The 16,630-nt window shown below is 33.9% G+C and overlaps 1 protein-coding gene across 1 annotated transcript; it reads right to left on the reverse strand.

The window, feature by feature from the left end:
* Positions 1-10,413: 10,413 nt before the first annotated feature.
* On the reverse strand, positions 10,414-13,822 carry LOC143571493 (patatin-like protein 3). Its single transcript, XM_077056903.1, has 4 exons — positions 13,479-13,822; positions 11,259-11,552; positions 10,615-10,784; positions 10,414-10,513 (listed from the first exon to the last, which is right to left on the reverse strand). The coding sequence occupies exons 1-4, from the start codon at positions 13,635-13,637 to the stop codon at positions 10,429-10,431; spliced, it is 708 nt and encodes a 235-aa protein (XP_076913018.1). The 5' UTR covers positions 13,638-13,822; the 3' UTR covers positions 10,414-10,428.
* Between the last annotated feature and the right edge of the window lie 2,808 nt (positions 13,823-16,630).

The raw sequence follows: 16,630 nt of genomic DNA on the forward strand, positions 1-16,630 counted from the left end.
AATCCGCTGTTAGTCATACAATTGTTCCTCCCTTGCGTGCGTCTCAATACAAATAAGAAACGGACCCTAGGGGATACAATGTATGTAAGCCGACAGATGGACTCGTGCATATTCACTCACAGTAAAGGAAACTTGATGCATTTCTCAAATATTCAAAAATTTCAAATTTTGATCAACGTTATAATGGTTTAAGTCAAGTTGGGGTGATTTGGCAAAAATCAGATTAAGCTTGAACCAAGATTAGGGGCTGATAGTTTCTGATATTCTGTGCGCTAATTGAACCATAAATCATATCACAAAAATGCTCGAAGGTTTGTTATAAGATTTAAGTGGACAACAATATCAATGACCGACTTAACTAATATTGCTGAAATATAAAACTGTGATGGAAGGGCATTTTGGTCAATATGATTCTCTGCTCAAACTCATCAAAAACACAAAAATATGTTTTGTCTTTGATAAATCATTGAAAAACACAAAAAAGATTGTCCATTTTTAATGTTCGGATATTCTTTGGTAAATACATTCTTTAACTTTTTACAAAATACCAAAAATATTTTCTTCATTTTCATTTTACATATTATTTAATGGTTTTAAGTTATGTTTTGTAAAAATGAAACATTTTTAAAGTATTTTTGTTATCGGGATAAAATGGTTCTCGAAAATTAATTTAAGTTAAAAAAGATTATTGAAATCTATTTGATTTTATTTATTATTTAATTCATTTAATTTAATTTAAAATTAAATAAATATTTTAAATTCATTGAGAGTTACTTCGTTATTTATGGATAACGAACTAGGTGATTCTTTAGCGAACTAGTTTCTAGTTCGCTCACCTAATTCGTTTCCGCACTCTGTAACGAATCATCCTTCTTCGTTATACATATTTAACGAATCACAGACACGAATTATGTCTCATTCGCTACAATAATGTAACGAACTATCATAGCGAATCATCTAATTCGTTATTTATAATTCAAACGAATTGGGTAATTCGTACACTGTGTACCTCGGGTAGCGTGTGAGCCTATATAAGACAAGAAACACGAACAGTTCTTCACCGTTCGTCTTCTTCCTTCACACTAATGTCACCCTATTCAAATTTTTTCTGAAATTTCGACTTTCACTTTTCGACATTTCAAGGATATCTCTGTGTGTCTAAGGTATAGATGATCATGGCGATATGATTTTCGTCAAAAATGACTGAGCTTTGATAGTCTAATTATGGATTTTTGTGGATGGATCAGGGGTAGTTAAAAGTGTGGGGAACAAGGATGAGATAGAGGTTGGTGAGTTTGTGGATAGATCTCAAACACGGGAGCAGATTTCCATACTGCTTGGGCTGAATGACGAACAATTAACTGTGTTAGAAGCTGAACCTGATGTTGAAGTGGTGAATGAGGAAGGTTTAGAAGATGATCCGTCAATTCAGATGAATACGGACTTTATTTATGAAGACGAGGATATTGAGATGGAAGACGTCACTGCTGAGGAGTACCCTGACTTGTTTCAACACACTAATGTTGATCAAGGTGCTCCAATATTCGATGAGCAGACGTTTAAAGAAACTTAGGATGAGTTGGAAAAGATCTTGAAGTGTAAGCGGACAGTTCACTCACTTGAAGTTATAACGGATGATGATATTGCACGATGGTTTAAACATCAAAAAGTGGGTAAAATTATTAGTGTGTATCGATATTTTGATCGAGAACGGAAAGACACTGTTGTTGCATGGGTCAAAGCAAATCAAGTGACCTCCTTCAAGACTGTTTCCAAGGTACATGGTGACATTGTCTCCTGGTTGTATGATTCTGAGCTTAAAGTATGTATAATCAAATGGGAGAAGGGGATTCAGTATTACGAGACGATAATGGATGTTCTTACTTTGCCGCGGTGGGATGTTCGTACCCTCGCGAGACGTCCATTTATCAATCGTGGGGGTTACCGAACAGCTGAGTGGTTTCACCAACACTTACTGTTCGAGGTCAATCACGACTTCAAGTTCTTCAAGCCCCAAGTCCCAAGGCGTAAGGGTATTGACGAGATTGATCCGAGGACTGGCTGGAGGAAATTTGTCCTGAAGGTAAAGCCGCCAAAGACGATGAAACAGGTTCCTGTGAAGATGATGCCCCAACAGTTGCATCTCTCATTCAACCGCTGGTACTATGACAATCGTACTGGCGAGGCCGTCATTGTTCTTGGATGTGGTTGGTTAATTTATCAGAGACAGACAATAACGTGCTCCACAGAAAGCAGATTTTGTTCGAGCGCCAAGAAGAGTATGACCTGGCTATGCAGTTCCAACGAGTTGTTCGTGTGTGCCATGAGCATGGAATTCATAGTTGCAGAGACTGGCAGTCCAAGCGCTTCAAATAATTTAAAGACAAAGAGCTCAAGACGAGGGGGTGTCTGTTAGTGCACGGTTTTGCGTCTTGAGTCTTTGTAATTATCGTTAACGTTTTGTTTATTATTTAATGTGATAATTAGTTAAATTATTATCTAGTTCGTTAGGTTTAAAGTCTAGTTCGCTAGGGGATGTTAGCGAACTAAGAAATTAAGTGTATTCCCTCCTGATTCGTTAGGGGATGTTAACGAATCAGGGGGTGTTTCGTCTAAATTAATGTATGTAACGAAGCAGTGTCTGGTTCGCTAGGGATGTTAGCGAACCAGACCTCCTTCTATATATAGTGAACACTGTTCACTGTTAATTTAAGTTTTGAGAGTTAATTATCGAATCTCTGTCCAATCGTTCTCTCAATCTTCAAACTAATATTATACGAAATACTAGTATACATATACTGATAATATATAAACACATACAACACTAAATCTATAGTAATTATGAGCTAGATCTATATAAACGTATTAATCGATTATCCATAGATCTGAGATCTGTTACTATTATAGTTATTGGATTAACAGAGCCCCTGGCTAGGGTCGAGCTGCTAGGTCAGCTTGGAAAAATCTTATTTCCATTAACTGTTTTAACACATTTTCTATTAGAATTTTAACTCATCATTTAATTTGCTAACTTAAAAGTTCAATGGCTTTTTTGTAATTAAATCATTCTTTTTCTAAGTCCAGGGACTGTTCTGACATTATGTTAAACTTCTAATTCGTTACTTGGTTCCTAACGAATTAGTTCTTGTAACGAATTTGACCTTATGACAAACTGGGCCTTTTAACGAATTGAACCTTATAACGAACTGGACCCTTAACGAATCAGTCCATAGCGAACCAGTCCATGTAACGAATCATTCCTTCTAATTCGTTATCTCTTATGACGAATGACTTTAACGAATCAAGGGTAATTCGTTATCTTTTTCCCTTAACGAATTGGATACGAACTAGAGCTAGTTCGTTAGACCTCTGTTAACGAATTACTTGTTAATTCATTAGTTTTCCATAACGAATTAGGGTTAGGTCATATTTGTCAGAACATTCCCTGACAACCTCATACATGTTTTTCTGGCGCCGTCATCGCCGGAAAACCGTGTTTTTTCGAGAAAAACGAGATCTTACTCGTTTTTCCACCGTTTTCACCGTTTTTCGTCCCGTTCGATCCAGACCTGAGCTAGGGTGATCACTAAGCTCATCTTGGGTTCGGTTTATACCCGATTCCACCCGGATCTCATGACTTAAACGGTTTAACGGTGTCGGCTCGTCGTTTCGTGACCATATTTAATGGTTTTAAGCTCATACAACATCATACTATTATTACCTCGGGTCGGTGTTCGGTTTCCTTCTTGATTTCGGATAAGATAATGAAAGAATTAGAGAGAGAGAGCTTAAGTGTGTGTTTTGGTGGTGTATGGAATATGTGTGAAATGAATTAAACGGTTGATTTAAGGTTTATATAATTATGGACCATGGGCTTAAGCCCATGGTCTTTCCGTCTTTCCCTCATAACCCAAGTCCATAACCCATATCTCTTTAACCCAACATTAGCCCGACTCATAATAACTCTTATTTTCATTTTATTAACCGAAACGAGAAAACGGGATGTTACACAACTACTTGGGTGGAAACATAATGAGGTTAAAACTAAGTTTAGGGTGAAAATTGTATATAACCAAAGTTAAAATAATAAATAAAGATAAAGAAAAATATAAGAGAAATAGTTAATTATTTTTTTTTTATTAAATTACCCGAAAACGAAAACGGATTGGGCATTGATTAATAAACAATATATGAAAAAAAAAACCGAGTTGTTACAACATGCACCTAGATAAAAGATATAATACAATAATCTTTATCGTACAATAACATACGAGACTAAATACACCGTGGTTTTCAAAAAAATAAGCAGAGGCAAATTGTAAATTCTTTCAGTTACGTCTTTGTCATAATTGTATGTTTGTCTACGACGGTTCAATCCCCATCACCAACACCATTAATTTGCAAACTCCAATTTCTACATATGAATTCTATTACAAATGTGATATAAATTCATGCCTTAAAACCGATTTTCAGAAAGACCATTTTGGAATTTGAACTCATATTAGTTCAAATCAATTCTTATTAGTTCTTATTTCAATGCATATCAGTTCAAACGTAACCGAAACTGGAGTTCGATTTTGATGAAAACCTATTTTAGCGTGTGTGGGATTTGAGCGTAATTGGAATGAAAAACCTATTTGCGCATAACTGGATTCGAGCTTATTTGGAATTCGATTTAAGCGTAGCTGGATTTAAACGTCTGTTGTTAATAAAAACCAATTTTGAGAAACTAGAGCATTGGAATTGTATTGTATTGAATATATGATAATTACGAGCAAATTAACTTGGTAGTTTTGTCGCAATATCAAATACTGTGATAAACTGACCCACAATTGAGCATGATACATTAATTGTAATTTTTGAACCATGCTAAAAAAATGAACGTAAGCTAAATGATTTTGCATACTGAAATTGATGATTTCTACTAGCGTTGGACATAACATGCAAACCTAAATGATTCAAAACAGAACGTAACTACATCTAATTTTGAATACGGATGAGCTAAACAGATCATTCACCATCATTGGCTCTAGCGTAAAATTGTTTACTTACGGCACTGTTAGTTTAATATTAGGTGACTAACCGTTCAAAATCTTATTTATAAATTGTAACTTGATCTGCAACTTCAATTTTGGATTACACTCGATTATTTAGTTTGATTGAAATCGATGAGTTAAATCGCAAATTAGATTTAGGTTTGTTTACGAATATGTCCACGCGTGTTTTTAAAAATTGTCTTTGAGCGTTTTGTTTTTGGCTTGAGCGTAATTCGCGTACGTTATTGTACTTTAAGGATTATTGTATGATAGCTTAACCTCTGTGTGTGTGTGTGTTTGTTTGTGTGTGGGAATATTTTGAGAACCTCTTGAGTTGTAAGAACTAAATATGAACCACATATTTAATTAAGTATTTAACAATTTGTTGTTAATTAAACCACAATAAAATATATTAAGGAGAGAGAAACAATAATATTAAATGGTAAATGGGTATTTAAGTAAAAAGGCAAACAAGAAAAAGGCAAAATATCAATCATATTCTCTTTTATTTATTATTTTTTTATATTTATTTATTTTTAACCAAGCCAATTTATTAATAAAAAAACCGATTTTTAATAATATACATAGGGCAATTTTTACCTAAAAATAAAATTTTAATATAATTTGATGTTTTTTCTATAACAAGCTAATTTTATAAAAACAAATTTAAATATAAACCAACAAGTATTTCTGTGTAATAGCATCTTGCTCCAACCATTGTCTTTTTCAATATTTATATTTATCAAATCAATAAAATCATCAATTTATTTTTTATAGAGAATTACAAAGACAAACACATAATTTTTCCCAAATTATACAAAAAAATCTATACAAATGAATTACCTCAAATATACAAGCTACATAATACATAATAGGACATAAGTTACCGAAATTGCATTTACACCAATTACACAAATTAACTATAATTACATTAAGTAAATAAATTATCAATTACGTATACTCCACATGGTACATAATTTACACGAAACAAAATACACATATAACATAAAATACATAAATTACACATGTTACATAAATATCACTGATTTTTAAGTTTAATGTTACTTCTCTGTAACTAAAACCCATAATTTTAAAAATATAGGACTTTATAAAATTCTTAAAATAAATATGAAAACCGTGGTCATGTTATATACATTCTACTTGCCGACTCTTTCTATTTTTTAACCATGTGTATACACGAGTTTGCTCCACATTATGAAAAAAAAAAACTAAAATTTTTCATTTTAACCATGTTGAGTCTGCTTAACTTTATTATTTGATTATAGACAAATAAAAAAGTATTAATAGAAAAACATGATAATAGAACAATAGATAGATATATATGAACTTTTTTTATAAAATATAAGACGGTTAAAAAGTAATACTGAAGAAAGATAGTGTGTTAGATTGAATTAGGAGAGTGAGTGTCATGTGTAAAAGACCATACTATCCATTTATTATTATAATCAATGTATGATGTGGTTAAATCTGGTCCACTAAATCTGTTTTTAAGTTCTTAAAACTCAAATGATTCTCAAATGAAATCATCCATATATATATCGGGGAAAGTTAACATACAAACTAAAAAAACTGCACTAAAAATGTAAATTAAGTGGTGTAATTATGTAAAGTAGTTGTATTGTATGCAATGTTTTATATGTAGTGAAGTAATTACACTACTTGTGTGTATGATAGTATTGTTTGATTCGCACGTTTAGCATGTTAATTTAGCAAGTGTTTGATCCACTGAATTCAACAACTATTGTGACCTACATGGCATAATAAGGCAAGTCACTCCCCCTTACACTCAACACAATGATGTAATGGAGAGAAAGAATCGTACAATCGTGAGAATGACTAGAAGTATGATAAAGCACATGTCAATGTTTAATTATTTTTGGGTTGAAGCAGTTGGAACATCAGTTTACCTTATCAACATGGCACCTACCAAGGCAGTTTAAGATCAAACACCTATTTCCTGGTATAACAAAAAACCAATTGTTAGCCACTTAACGGTATTTGGTAGTGTGGTTTATGGTCTGGTACCTGCCCAACAAAGAAGGAAACTTGATGATCGATCTGAAAGGTGTATCCTCATTGGGTACTCCATACAAAGCAAAGGGTACAAACTTTATAATCCAACTACTAAGAAGTTCTTAACAAGAAGGGATGTTGTATTTCTTGAAAATGAAAAATGAATTAGGAAAGTAACAATTCGGCAATTTATGAACATCTCTCTATATATAGATCCTTTTCCTTTGGCTCCCTTTGACTCGATTCCAAACACTACCCAAAACAATTCATGTTCCTCACCCTCAACTAGTTATAACAATCGTAGCCCCAGGGGCGCAGCTCTTGGGGGACCCGGGGTGGCCCCGGTCACTTCCTTTTTATCCGTTAGTAAGGTAAATTTTGCGATTTTTCTCCAAAATTTTATAAGTATTAATCTCGGTCACACCCGATGTATTTTTCAAAATTGCTACCGGTCACCACTTATTTGTTTTTAAATATAATACCCTATCGTTTGTTTTTTTATAAAACCTTGCAGTATTTATAAACAATAGTTACAAAATAGTAGTCGAATAGTTAAAGATTTTTTTTTAAATATTTTAGGCCTTTTCAATTCTTCTTCTAGGTATTCACCCTTAGGAATGAGATCGGTATCGTACCGGTACCGAAATCCTGATCCCAAATATCACAAATTTTTTGTACTGGTACCAATACCAAAATATTCGGTTCCTGCTGATATTGAAGGTAAAATTTGGGAAAAACCGGTATCGAAACTCAAAACTTTGGTACCTATTCGGTACCGGCGATACAAAATCAGTACAGATTTCGGTACCGGTACCAATACTGAATTTGTTTGTCCCTATTCACCCTTCCGCTCGCATTATCATGAACATTTTAGGTCTTTGTTGGTTAAAAAATTATTTTGTTTTTTTATATTGTAAGAACAATCGTTTGAATAAATGAAGAATAATTTGATATATAGATGTCATATTTTTTAATCTGACCCGACACGAACCTAGTCGTCGACCCAAAAAGTTTTTAGTACGTGACTTCGGTCACTCCCGTGACTAAGCCCAAGCTTCGCCACTGCCTAGCCCATCACCGTCTCAATCTCCTAACAACCATACTCTATCTTTTGAGACTACCGTTGCCACTTCTGTTGCCTTCGATTCAACAACTAGTAGACCACCAAGAGTAAGATAATTAGCTGATGTATATGCCAATTCTGAAGAACTGATGCTAACACTTGTCAATTTGTTCTAAACATTATTGATCCAACCACTTTCACTGAAGCAGTAACCAAAAAGAAGAATGTCAGTTGGCTATGCATGAAGAATTAAGTGCAATAGAGAAGAACAACACTTGGGAACATGTTGTGTCCCAAGTGGGAAGAACTTGGTTGGGTTAAAATGGTTGTACAAGACCAAGATCATATCAAATGGAAAAATCTTAAAGTACATAAAGCTAGACTGGTGGATCAAGGGTATTCTCTACAACAAGGAGTCGATTATCTAGAAACGTTTGCACCTGTTGCAAGGTTTGGAACATAAGAGTGGTGATCAGTATGGCTACTCATCTTGGTTGGGCTATACATCAATTGGATGTAAAGTTAGACTTTCTCAATGGTGACTTAACCGAAGAGATTTATGTTGAGCGGCTAGAAAGGTTTGTGATTGAAGGTAGTGAAGATAAAGTGTACCTGTTAAAAAAGGCATTGTATGGGTTAAAACAGGCCTTTGGGGCCTGGTATTCTAAGATTGATCAGTCATGGCTACCATTGAAGCAATAACGAACCTACACTCTATGTAAGGAAGGGAAGAAACAATGAAATGATGTATGTATGCTTATACGTGGATGATATTATATGTGCCGGTCCATCCACTAATCTTATTGCAATATTCAAGGGACGGATGAAGCAGGTGTTTGACATGACTGATATGGGCATGTTAAAGTATTTTTTAGGCCTTAAAGTGAAGCACACATCTCATGGCATCTTCGTCTCACAAGAGAAGTATGCAAAGAATATTTTAAGCAAATTTAGGATGAAGGATTGCAAGGCAGAAGGCACTCCAATGAATGCTTATGAAAAATTGCTCCTAGATGATCAAGCAAACAAAGCAGACGAATTCTTATTTAGAAGTCTGGTAGGAGGACTCATCTATCTAACTCACACAAGACCTGACTTAGCTTTCTCAGTCAGTTTGGTGTCCAGTGTCCAGGTTCATGCAAGCTCCCTCCAAGAATCACTTTGGTGCTGCTAGAAGAATATTAAGGTATCTTGTTGGTACAATTGATTTTGGCATTTGGTATGACAGGGTGTTGCTGTCAATTTGATTGGGTTCATAGATAGTGATCGGGCCAGCAGCTTGGATGATAGAAAGAGTGTTTCAGATCATGTGTTTAGTCTTGGAAGTGGTACAGTCTCTTGAAGCTCGATGAAACAACCTACAGTTGCCTTGTCAAGCACTGAGGCTAAATATATTGCATCCACTGCTGCAATCTGTCAAGCTGTTTGGTTGCGCAGAATATTAAATGATGTTGGATTTCCTCAAAAGGAGGCCACTACTATGTATAGTGATAACAAGTCAAGTATCAAGTTAAGTAAGAATCCGGTGATGCCTGTGAGAACTAAACACATTGAGCTAAGGTATCACTTTGTTAAAGAGATGGTTTGTCAAGAGGAAATCAGTTTGGAATGCAGCATTCATAAGCAGATTGCAAATGTTATGACAAAAGCTTTATCCCGTGTAAAGCTTGTCTGCTTCAGGAAGCTACTTGGTGTTATGGAGTTTGAATCAACGGAGGGTGTTAAAAGTTAATACAAGACTCCTCATATACTCGTGTGTTTATTCCTATTTATTTGCTTATCGTTATTGAAGTTTTGAATAAGAGCCGTTTGTGGCCTTACCTATTCCTTAGGTAGAACCATTGTTTTATTTTAGGAGGCCTTAGGGTTCTTAAGTTGTATTCACTTTTTCTGATTTATTATTAATCAAAAACAAAGCTTTTGCTTCCTTTCAATTTTACTTATGTTGCAATAGTTCTGAAAATACCAAAACTCCCCTTAACAAGGTTTTTTTCTCTGCCCAAATATGGGGTTTTCCCCATTTTCAACTTTCTCATAAATTTTTTTTGTGCTCGTGACCATTTCATTTGTTTTTATAACACCTCAGGATAATATCTTAAAATTATTTCATTTACGCTTTATAACTCCTTGGGATAACATCTAAGAATTATTTAAGATAGTGGCAACATATAAACAACACACATTTTCGTAAAGCATAAAGCAGACAAGTCTCATAAGGCCCTCTTAGCCTTAGCTTTATCATTACATAATAAAGTGTGCTTGAAACCCTACATCCTTTATGCAATGATTACGTTTTCAATTGTCCGTTCGTGTGTCAACAAAGAAGCGTGGTGGTTTACCAGCACGAACACACTTTTCGTCAATAAGTTTCTTAGCAAATCTGTCAAAAGACAAGTATTTACGTTAAAATAGTGTTCCAACTAGAAATATATGTATTCTGAATTGTTAGGGTTCATCCAATACTGAGTTATAAAGACGTACTCTATGAGAACCTCCTCGTTAGTTTCTTTCCTATAGGGAACCAGTGTGCCATCTTCCAAGTTCACTGTCGAAACTCTTTTTTTTAATATGTTTTTACCGACTTCATCCAAATAACGCAAATTTTCCGGGGTTGCCACATCCAGTGAAGCTGTTCTTTCAAGCTCACTCTCCTGTGTTTCAATATAGAACAACAAATAATTAAAAGAAAATGACCAAAATGTTCATTTGACTGGTATGTGTAGACAAAATTCGATTTGACCAACCATTTCACATTACGTTCCTATCACTTTTTAATCATTACCCCATAAGATTTTTAATTAACTAGATTCTGTCAGTTGTGCAAATATATTATCGGAAGCTAAAACAATCTCGTTGGAAGCCAAAAATAAATCTCGTTTATCGGTTCTGTTTTTATATATATAAAAAAACACTAGTGGCCCGAGGGTATATGGCGCGTAACAAGGTGTGTTCGGTTAAAATTCCAATCTAACATAATGCTTAAAGAGTGATACTTTCGACGAGTTTTAAGAGGACATTATGAGAATTTGTTGGTCAAAAATATTTTATCAAAATCCACCAATCATGTGGAGCAATTAAATGATTGATTTCGATTAGTTCACAAAATAGCCAGTTCACACACAAACCTGGATACGTAGGTAATTTGTTTGGATACCAAGGCCTTTGAAAATAGCAGAAAGATGGAAATCAACCATATCAGTGCTAGCCTGAGTGAATATATCAACTAATGGAGTTGAGCCAGTACTAGCATTTAACCACCATCCAAAGAAGCCCCACTTTGAAGCCTTTTTTACTGTATATTTTGTTACGGGTTTGCATTCACCGGTTCCAATAGATATGACCAAATATCTTTGGTAGTCAATGGATTTAGGTTCGGCAACGTTTTGATGTTTGGCAATTTCCGACATTGCAATCAGAGTCTGCAGTTAAATAAAGAGAAAGAAAATATAAAAATAAAAAGAAAAATGAAAAACCTTATAAACGTATATGGGTTCCAAAGCCAGGCATATATATATATATATATATATATATATATATATATATATATATATATATATATATATATATATACGTGTGTGTGTGTCAATAACCATCCGATGAAGGTCGAAGTAGTTGAAGATTCTTGGGAAAGCATGGAATAGGTAAAGGCTTCACCGAGGGAGGATACCCTAATGACGTCTATCAAGGGATCATCGACACATGATTCATAACAATTTTACTGAGGGATCACTAATAAGTATCATGACCTTAAAACAAACGTATGTTTTGCTAATACATCGCTGACGGCATATTCATTGATGGATTACCAATGATCTCCGACAACCACAACAATGATGGGTTTCCAATCATTTTAAAAAAAATAAAATAAAAGTACGAAAACTAATTGCAAGTTTAACAAAAATAATAATACAGTGTAGTTTATGGGGAAAAAATATATATAAAATATTCAACGATTATTGTTAAAGTAAATAGGTGTATTAGTTTTATTAATCTTAACTTGTCATCTTTTAGTCGATGCCGGTCCCAACTAACGCTAGCTGATAACGATTCCATATTTGATCATATTTGTTCCCAACGGTCTGTGACTAACAAAATCCTAACGTCGTTAGTTGCAGGTTACCAGAAAAACGCTTTTTGCTTGAAAACTCAAATATTTTTGCTGGAAAACTCTACATAAACACCACCACTATCAACTGACTCACCACCCACCACCGCTTGAGCACCACAACCAATTCCAACGATGGTTCTAGAGTTCCAGCGACCTTCATAATTGGGGCTTTTAATAGAAAAAAGTAAATAAAGGTCCGATCCAAGGTTACAAAGATGTCTGAGACGAAAATTTTGAGTTTTATGAAAAAGATGTGAGTTTTCTGGCAAAAAAATGTTTTTCCAGCGACCTACGACTAACGACATTAGAGTTTTATTAGGAACAAATATGATAAAAGATTGTATTTTTATTAGGCAATTCGTTAGTTAATTAGAACCTGCCACGACCAAAGATAATAATTGGGATTATTAAACACTAATACATCAAGCAAATATATATAGCAATGATATCATCAACATCCATTAAAATTTATTTACTGTAGGTGATCCATCAATAGATTGATTAACTCGGTAATGAACGGATCTTTCATCAATATTTTTGGTTGGTTAAAAAGTACGTTTCTAGCAGTGTTCTCAAGTGATGGAATTGAATATATTTTTGAACCATAACCGACTACTATTTACCAAATTCAACGTCTACGTGTAATTACCGGGTTGTTTGCTACCACACCACCATCAATGAGGTGAAATTCATACGTCGTTCCTCCTTCCTCTTTCTGAGAAACAAATTTATAAAATCTACAATGATTATTATTACTGTAATATATATGTGTATGAGTGAGATTAAGAGACAATTGCTCTTTAGAATGAACTAAAAAACTAATAAATAAGTACTTTTAATTAAAAAAAAAAGAGTTTACAATGCTTTCTTCTTTCATCTTATATATTGATATTGTTCCAAAATATATTAATATTACACATAAAAAAAACAAAAAAGTCAATATAGTGGATATATGGAATAGTGTTGTATTACATATATAAAATAGTGTTGCATTACATATGCAATAGTGTGTATTGCGTATGTGCAATAATGTGTATATTACTTATATGCAATATTGTATATTGCATATGTTAATACAACAATATTACACGTACATAGACAATACATACTATTGTATATATGAAATACACACTATTGTATATATGCACTGCATCAATTTATTTTTATTTTCTTTTTGATGAAGAGTAACAAAAACCGACTACTATTTACCAAATTCAGCGTCTTTATGTGTTATTACCGGATTGTTTGCTGCCACGCCACCATCAAGGAGGTGAAATTCGCATGTGTTTTCCTTAATCACTTCCCCTTCCTCTTGAGTGGTTTCAAAGTAATGTGGTGGAAGATAAGCCGGCGCTGCTGATGTTGCAATGCAAATATCTGACAAGTTGGCATTCATGTATGGTTTTTCCTTAAGCTGGCAACATGGAAAGATTGTTGCTTTAATTTCATGCAATCAGAAAACATAAATGCAAAAAAAGGTAGACCTATACACACACCATTGAATTACTATTTGCACGTCACTTGTACACAGCATATTATATGAGTTTTCACCAACTCATATGGTCCATATATGGCATATATATGAAATGACTAAGATTTAAAACAAGCTGGCCAGTATAAGGCGTTATATGTGTACGTTCATATAACTTTATGACACTGATAATTATAACAATAGGTGTTGTGTTAAAAGTAATGCGTGGTGGTGTATGTATAGCATCATGGAAATTAAGGGGGTGTTTGGTACAGAGAATGGAAAAGGAGAGAAAATAAAAATGGAAATGGAATTGTAGAGAAAGAGAATTAATATGGAGAATGAGAATCATTTCTCTTGTTTGGTACACGAGAAAATAAACAGAGAACTCTTTCATACCCAACCCCACCTCCACCCAACCTGACACCACTCACCACCGCAGCCCCACCACCACCACCACCACCACCACAGCCCCACACCACCACAGCCCTTTCTTCAACCACAGCCCACCACCACCGGCTGCCGCCACCAAATCCCCTTCTTCAACCACAGTACACAAGAAATTAAAAAGATTCAAATTTTTAGAACATAAGATATAGAAAAAGGAGGCTCAGATCTGTCATCACTGCCTCTTTAGAGATTTTGTGGTGGTGGTTGTGGTGGCGATGATGATGATGATAATCAGAAGCCACCTGCGACCACCGCCGATTTCCACCACCACTGTCACCCACCTGCGACCACAATCACCCGACCATCTGAAAACCCTAACCTACCACGAACCACCACTTGAAACCCTAATCTCCGTTCACCCGTACCACCTGCAACCTACAACCGGTTACCATCTCTGTGTTCACCACTGCGAACGGCGGAGACGGGGTGGTGGTTGCAGACTTGGAGACGAGGTGGCGGTTGCAGACTTGGAGACGAGGTGGCGGCCGGAGACGGGGTGGTGGCCGGAGACGAGGTGGTGGCCGGAGACGAGGTGGTGACATGCTATGAGTAGGCTGCTGAGAAATGGATTTCTCTTTGTTTTAAAGAGAAATAGAATTCTCTAGTTTTAGAGAAATAGAAAAAGAAATATAAATGAAAAGTGGAAAACAAACAAAAGAAATATTTCTAATCCTTCATTTGATCCGAGTATTAGGCTAAAAAATTTGTTGGAAGGCAGAATATAAGGTGTCAAGAGGGAAGCACAAGAAGTGGGATAAACAAGGAGATGTTTATATCTTCTCATTTATTTTCCATAGTACTTTATGGGCTATTTGTTTCTTTTGAGTGGTTTCTTTTTTCATTTTAATAAAATTGGCCATTAAAAAAAATTGTCTTCTTATTTTTAAATCTTTTATTTTCTTTTTTTTGTTTAACTTTTTAAGTTTTCATAGTTATCTAGTTTTCAAACTGTTTAGTTTAACTAGGCTTTATTATGTTTAGTTTGTTAGTTTTTGGTAATATTTTGATAAACCATAGAAACTTTAAGCTTGCTTATCTAATCTTCAGACTTAAGACATTTGATTTTAAGGTCAGACTAAACGTACCCCCTGGTTGCTTGTCATATCCCCTCCTTTGGAAAAATTAACTTTCATATTACTCCTTAAAATCATATAATTACCAAATTAGCACAAAAATAAGGATTCATATTATTTTTTTTACAAGTTGCGTTTGTTTTATGATTTCGAGTTTAGGGTTTCGGGTTTAGGGTTTGGGTTTAGGGTTTAGGTTTTCAGGTTTAGGGTTTAGGGTTCGGGTTTAGGGTTTTCGAGTTTCGAGTTTAGGGTTAGGGTTTAGGGTTTCGGGTTTAGGGTTTAAGGTGTTCGAGTTTCGGGTTTATTTTGTAAAAGATAAAGAGGTAAAATAAGGATATTATAAATATATATATTATTAAAATTTAAAAAAAAGATATTATAAATATTTAAAATATTAATACTAAAAAAATAAATTAATAGTGATACTTGATAGTTTTTAATTTGATATATGTAGTGAAGATTATTAAGTGAAAAAAATGTTGTAAGAACTAATAATATAAATAATGTTAAGAGGTAATAATAATTTATCTAATAAGTTAAGGGGTGATGTATATTTAGTAAAAATGGTGTAAGGAATATACGTTTACAGCCTTGATTTTAAATTGTAATCATGTTCTCGACTAATTAGCATTTTGAAAATGTTCCCACGTGCTTATGAATTTAACGAAGAACTTTATTAGAGAATATTAAATTAATGGGTTAAATACGTATATATTATCTATCTATAATTTTAAACATATATAAACAAACCTTTCTAAATTCTCTCAAGCAATCAGATTGTTTTATTTTCAAATGAAGGTTTTACATGCATTTGATTCGAATTCATGAGTATGGGTCTCACCAAACCCATATAGCTCTTAACGGGTTATAACATCTCATTAAATTAAAAACTTATCCATCAAATATTTAATATAAAAATCCTATAAAATATGGAGATACTAAAATTAATATCCGATTTTTTTTAAAAAAATAGATATTATTTATAATTATTAAACAATTTTATCGTAAAAAAAAGCGGGTCATGGGTCTCACCAAATCCAGATAGTTTTTAAACCGGGTTATAACATCTTATTTATTTGTGAAACCCTTTTATCATCAAATCTTAAGTGTATTATTAACTATCTTACAATAAATAAAATTAAAATCCTAAAAAATATATAAATATTATAAATGAATTTAAACAACCTCGTAATACGGGGGATAAAAACTAGTATATATATAAATAAAACATTTAAAATCTCTCTGGTTGCTTCCTACATTCTCTCAAGCCACCAGATTGCATGATTTGTAAATGAAGGCTTCTCATGCATTTGACTCTAATTCACGGGTATGGGTTTTACCAAACCCAGATAGTCCTTAAACGGGTTATAATATCTCATTAAATTAAAAATTAAT

Source organism: Bidens hawaiensis, unplaced genomic scaffold, assembly GCF_021521415.1.
Source record: "Bidens hawaiensis isolate Kalapana, Puna unplaced genomic scaffold, B.hawaiensis_p1.1 tig00025382_1, whole genome shotgun sequence".
Lineage (NCBI taxonomy): Eukaryota > Viridiplantae > Streptophyta > Magnoliopsida > Asterales > Asteraceae > Bidens > Bidens hawaiensis.

What these genes read in the sequence shown, in the direction of transcription:
- LOC143571493 (XM_077056903.1), bottom strand. Translation starts at nt 13,637, where the DNA reads ATGAATGCCAACTTGTCAGATATTTGCATTGCAACATCAGCAGCGCCG. An exon ending in GCGTGGCAGCAAACAATCCG is followed by an intron (nt 11,553 to 13,478) that starts GTAATAACACAT and finishes ATTTAACTGCAG; the next exon opens with ACTCTGATTGCAATGTCGGA. An exon ending in CAAATTACCTACGTATCCAG is followed by an intron (nt 10,785 to 11,258) that starts GTTTGTGTGTGA and finishes ATTGAAACACAG; the next exon opens with GAGAGTGAGCTTGAAAGAAC.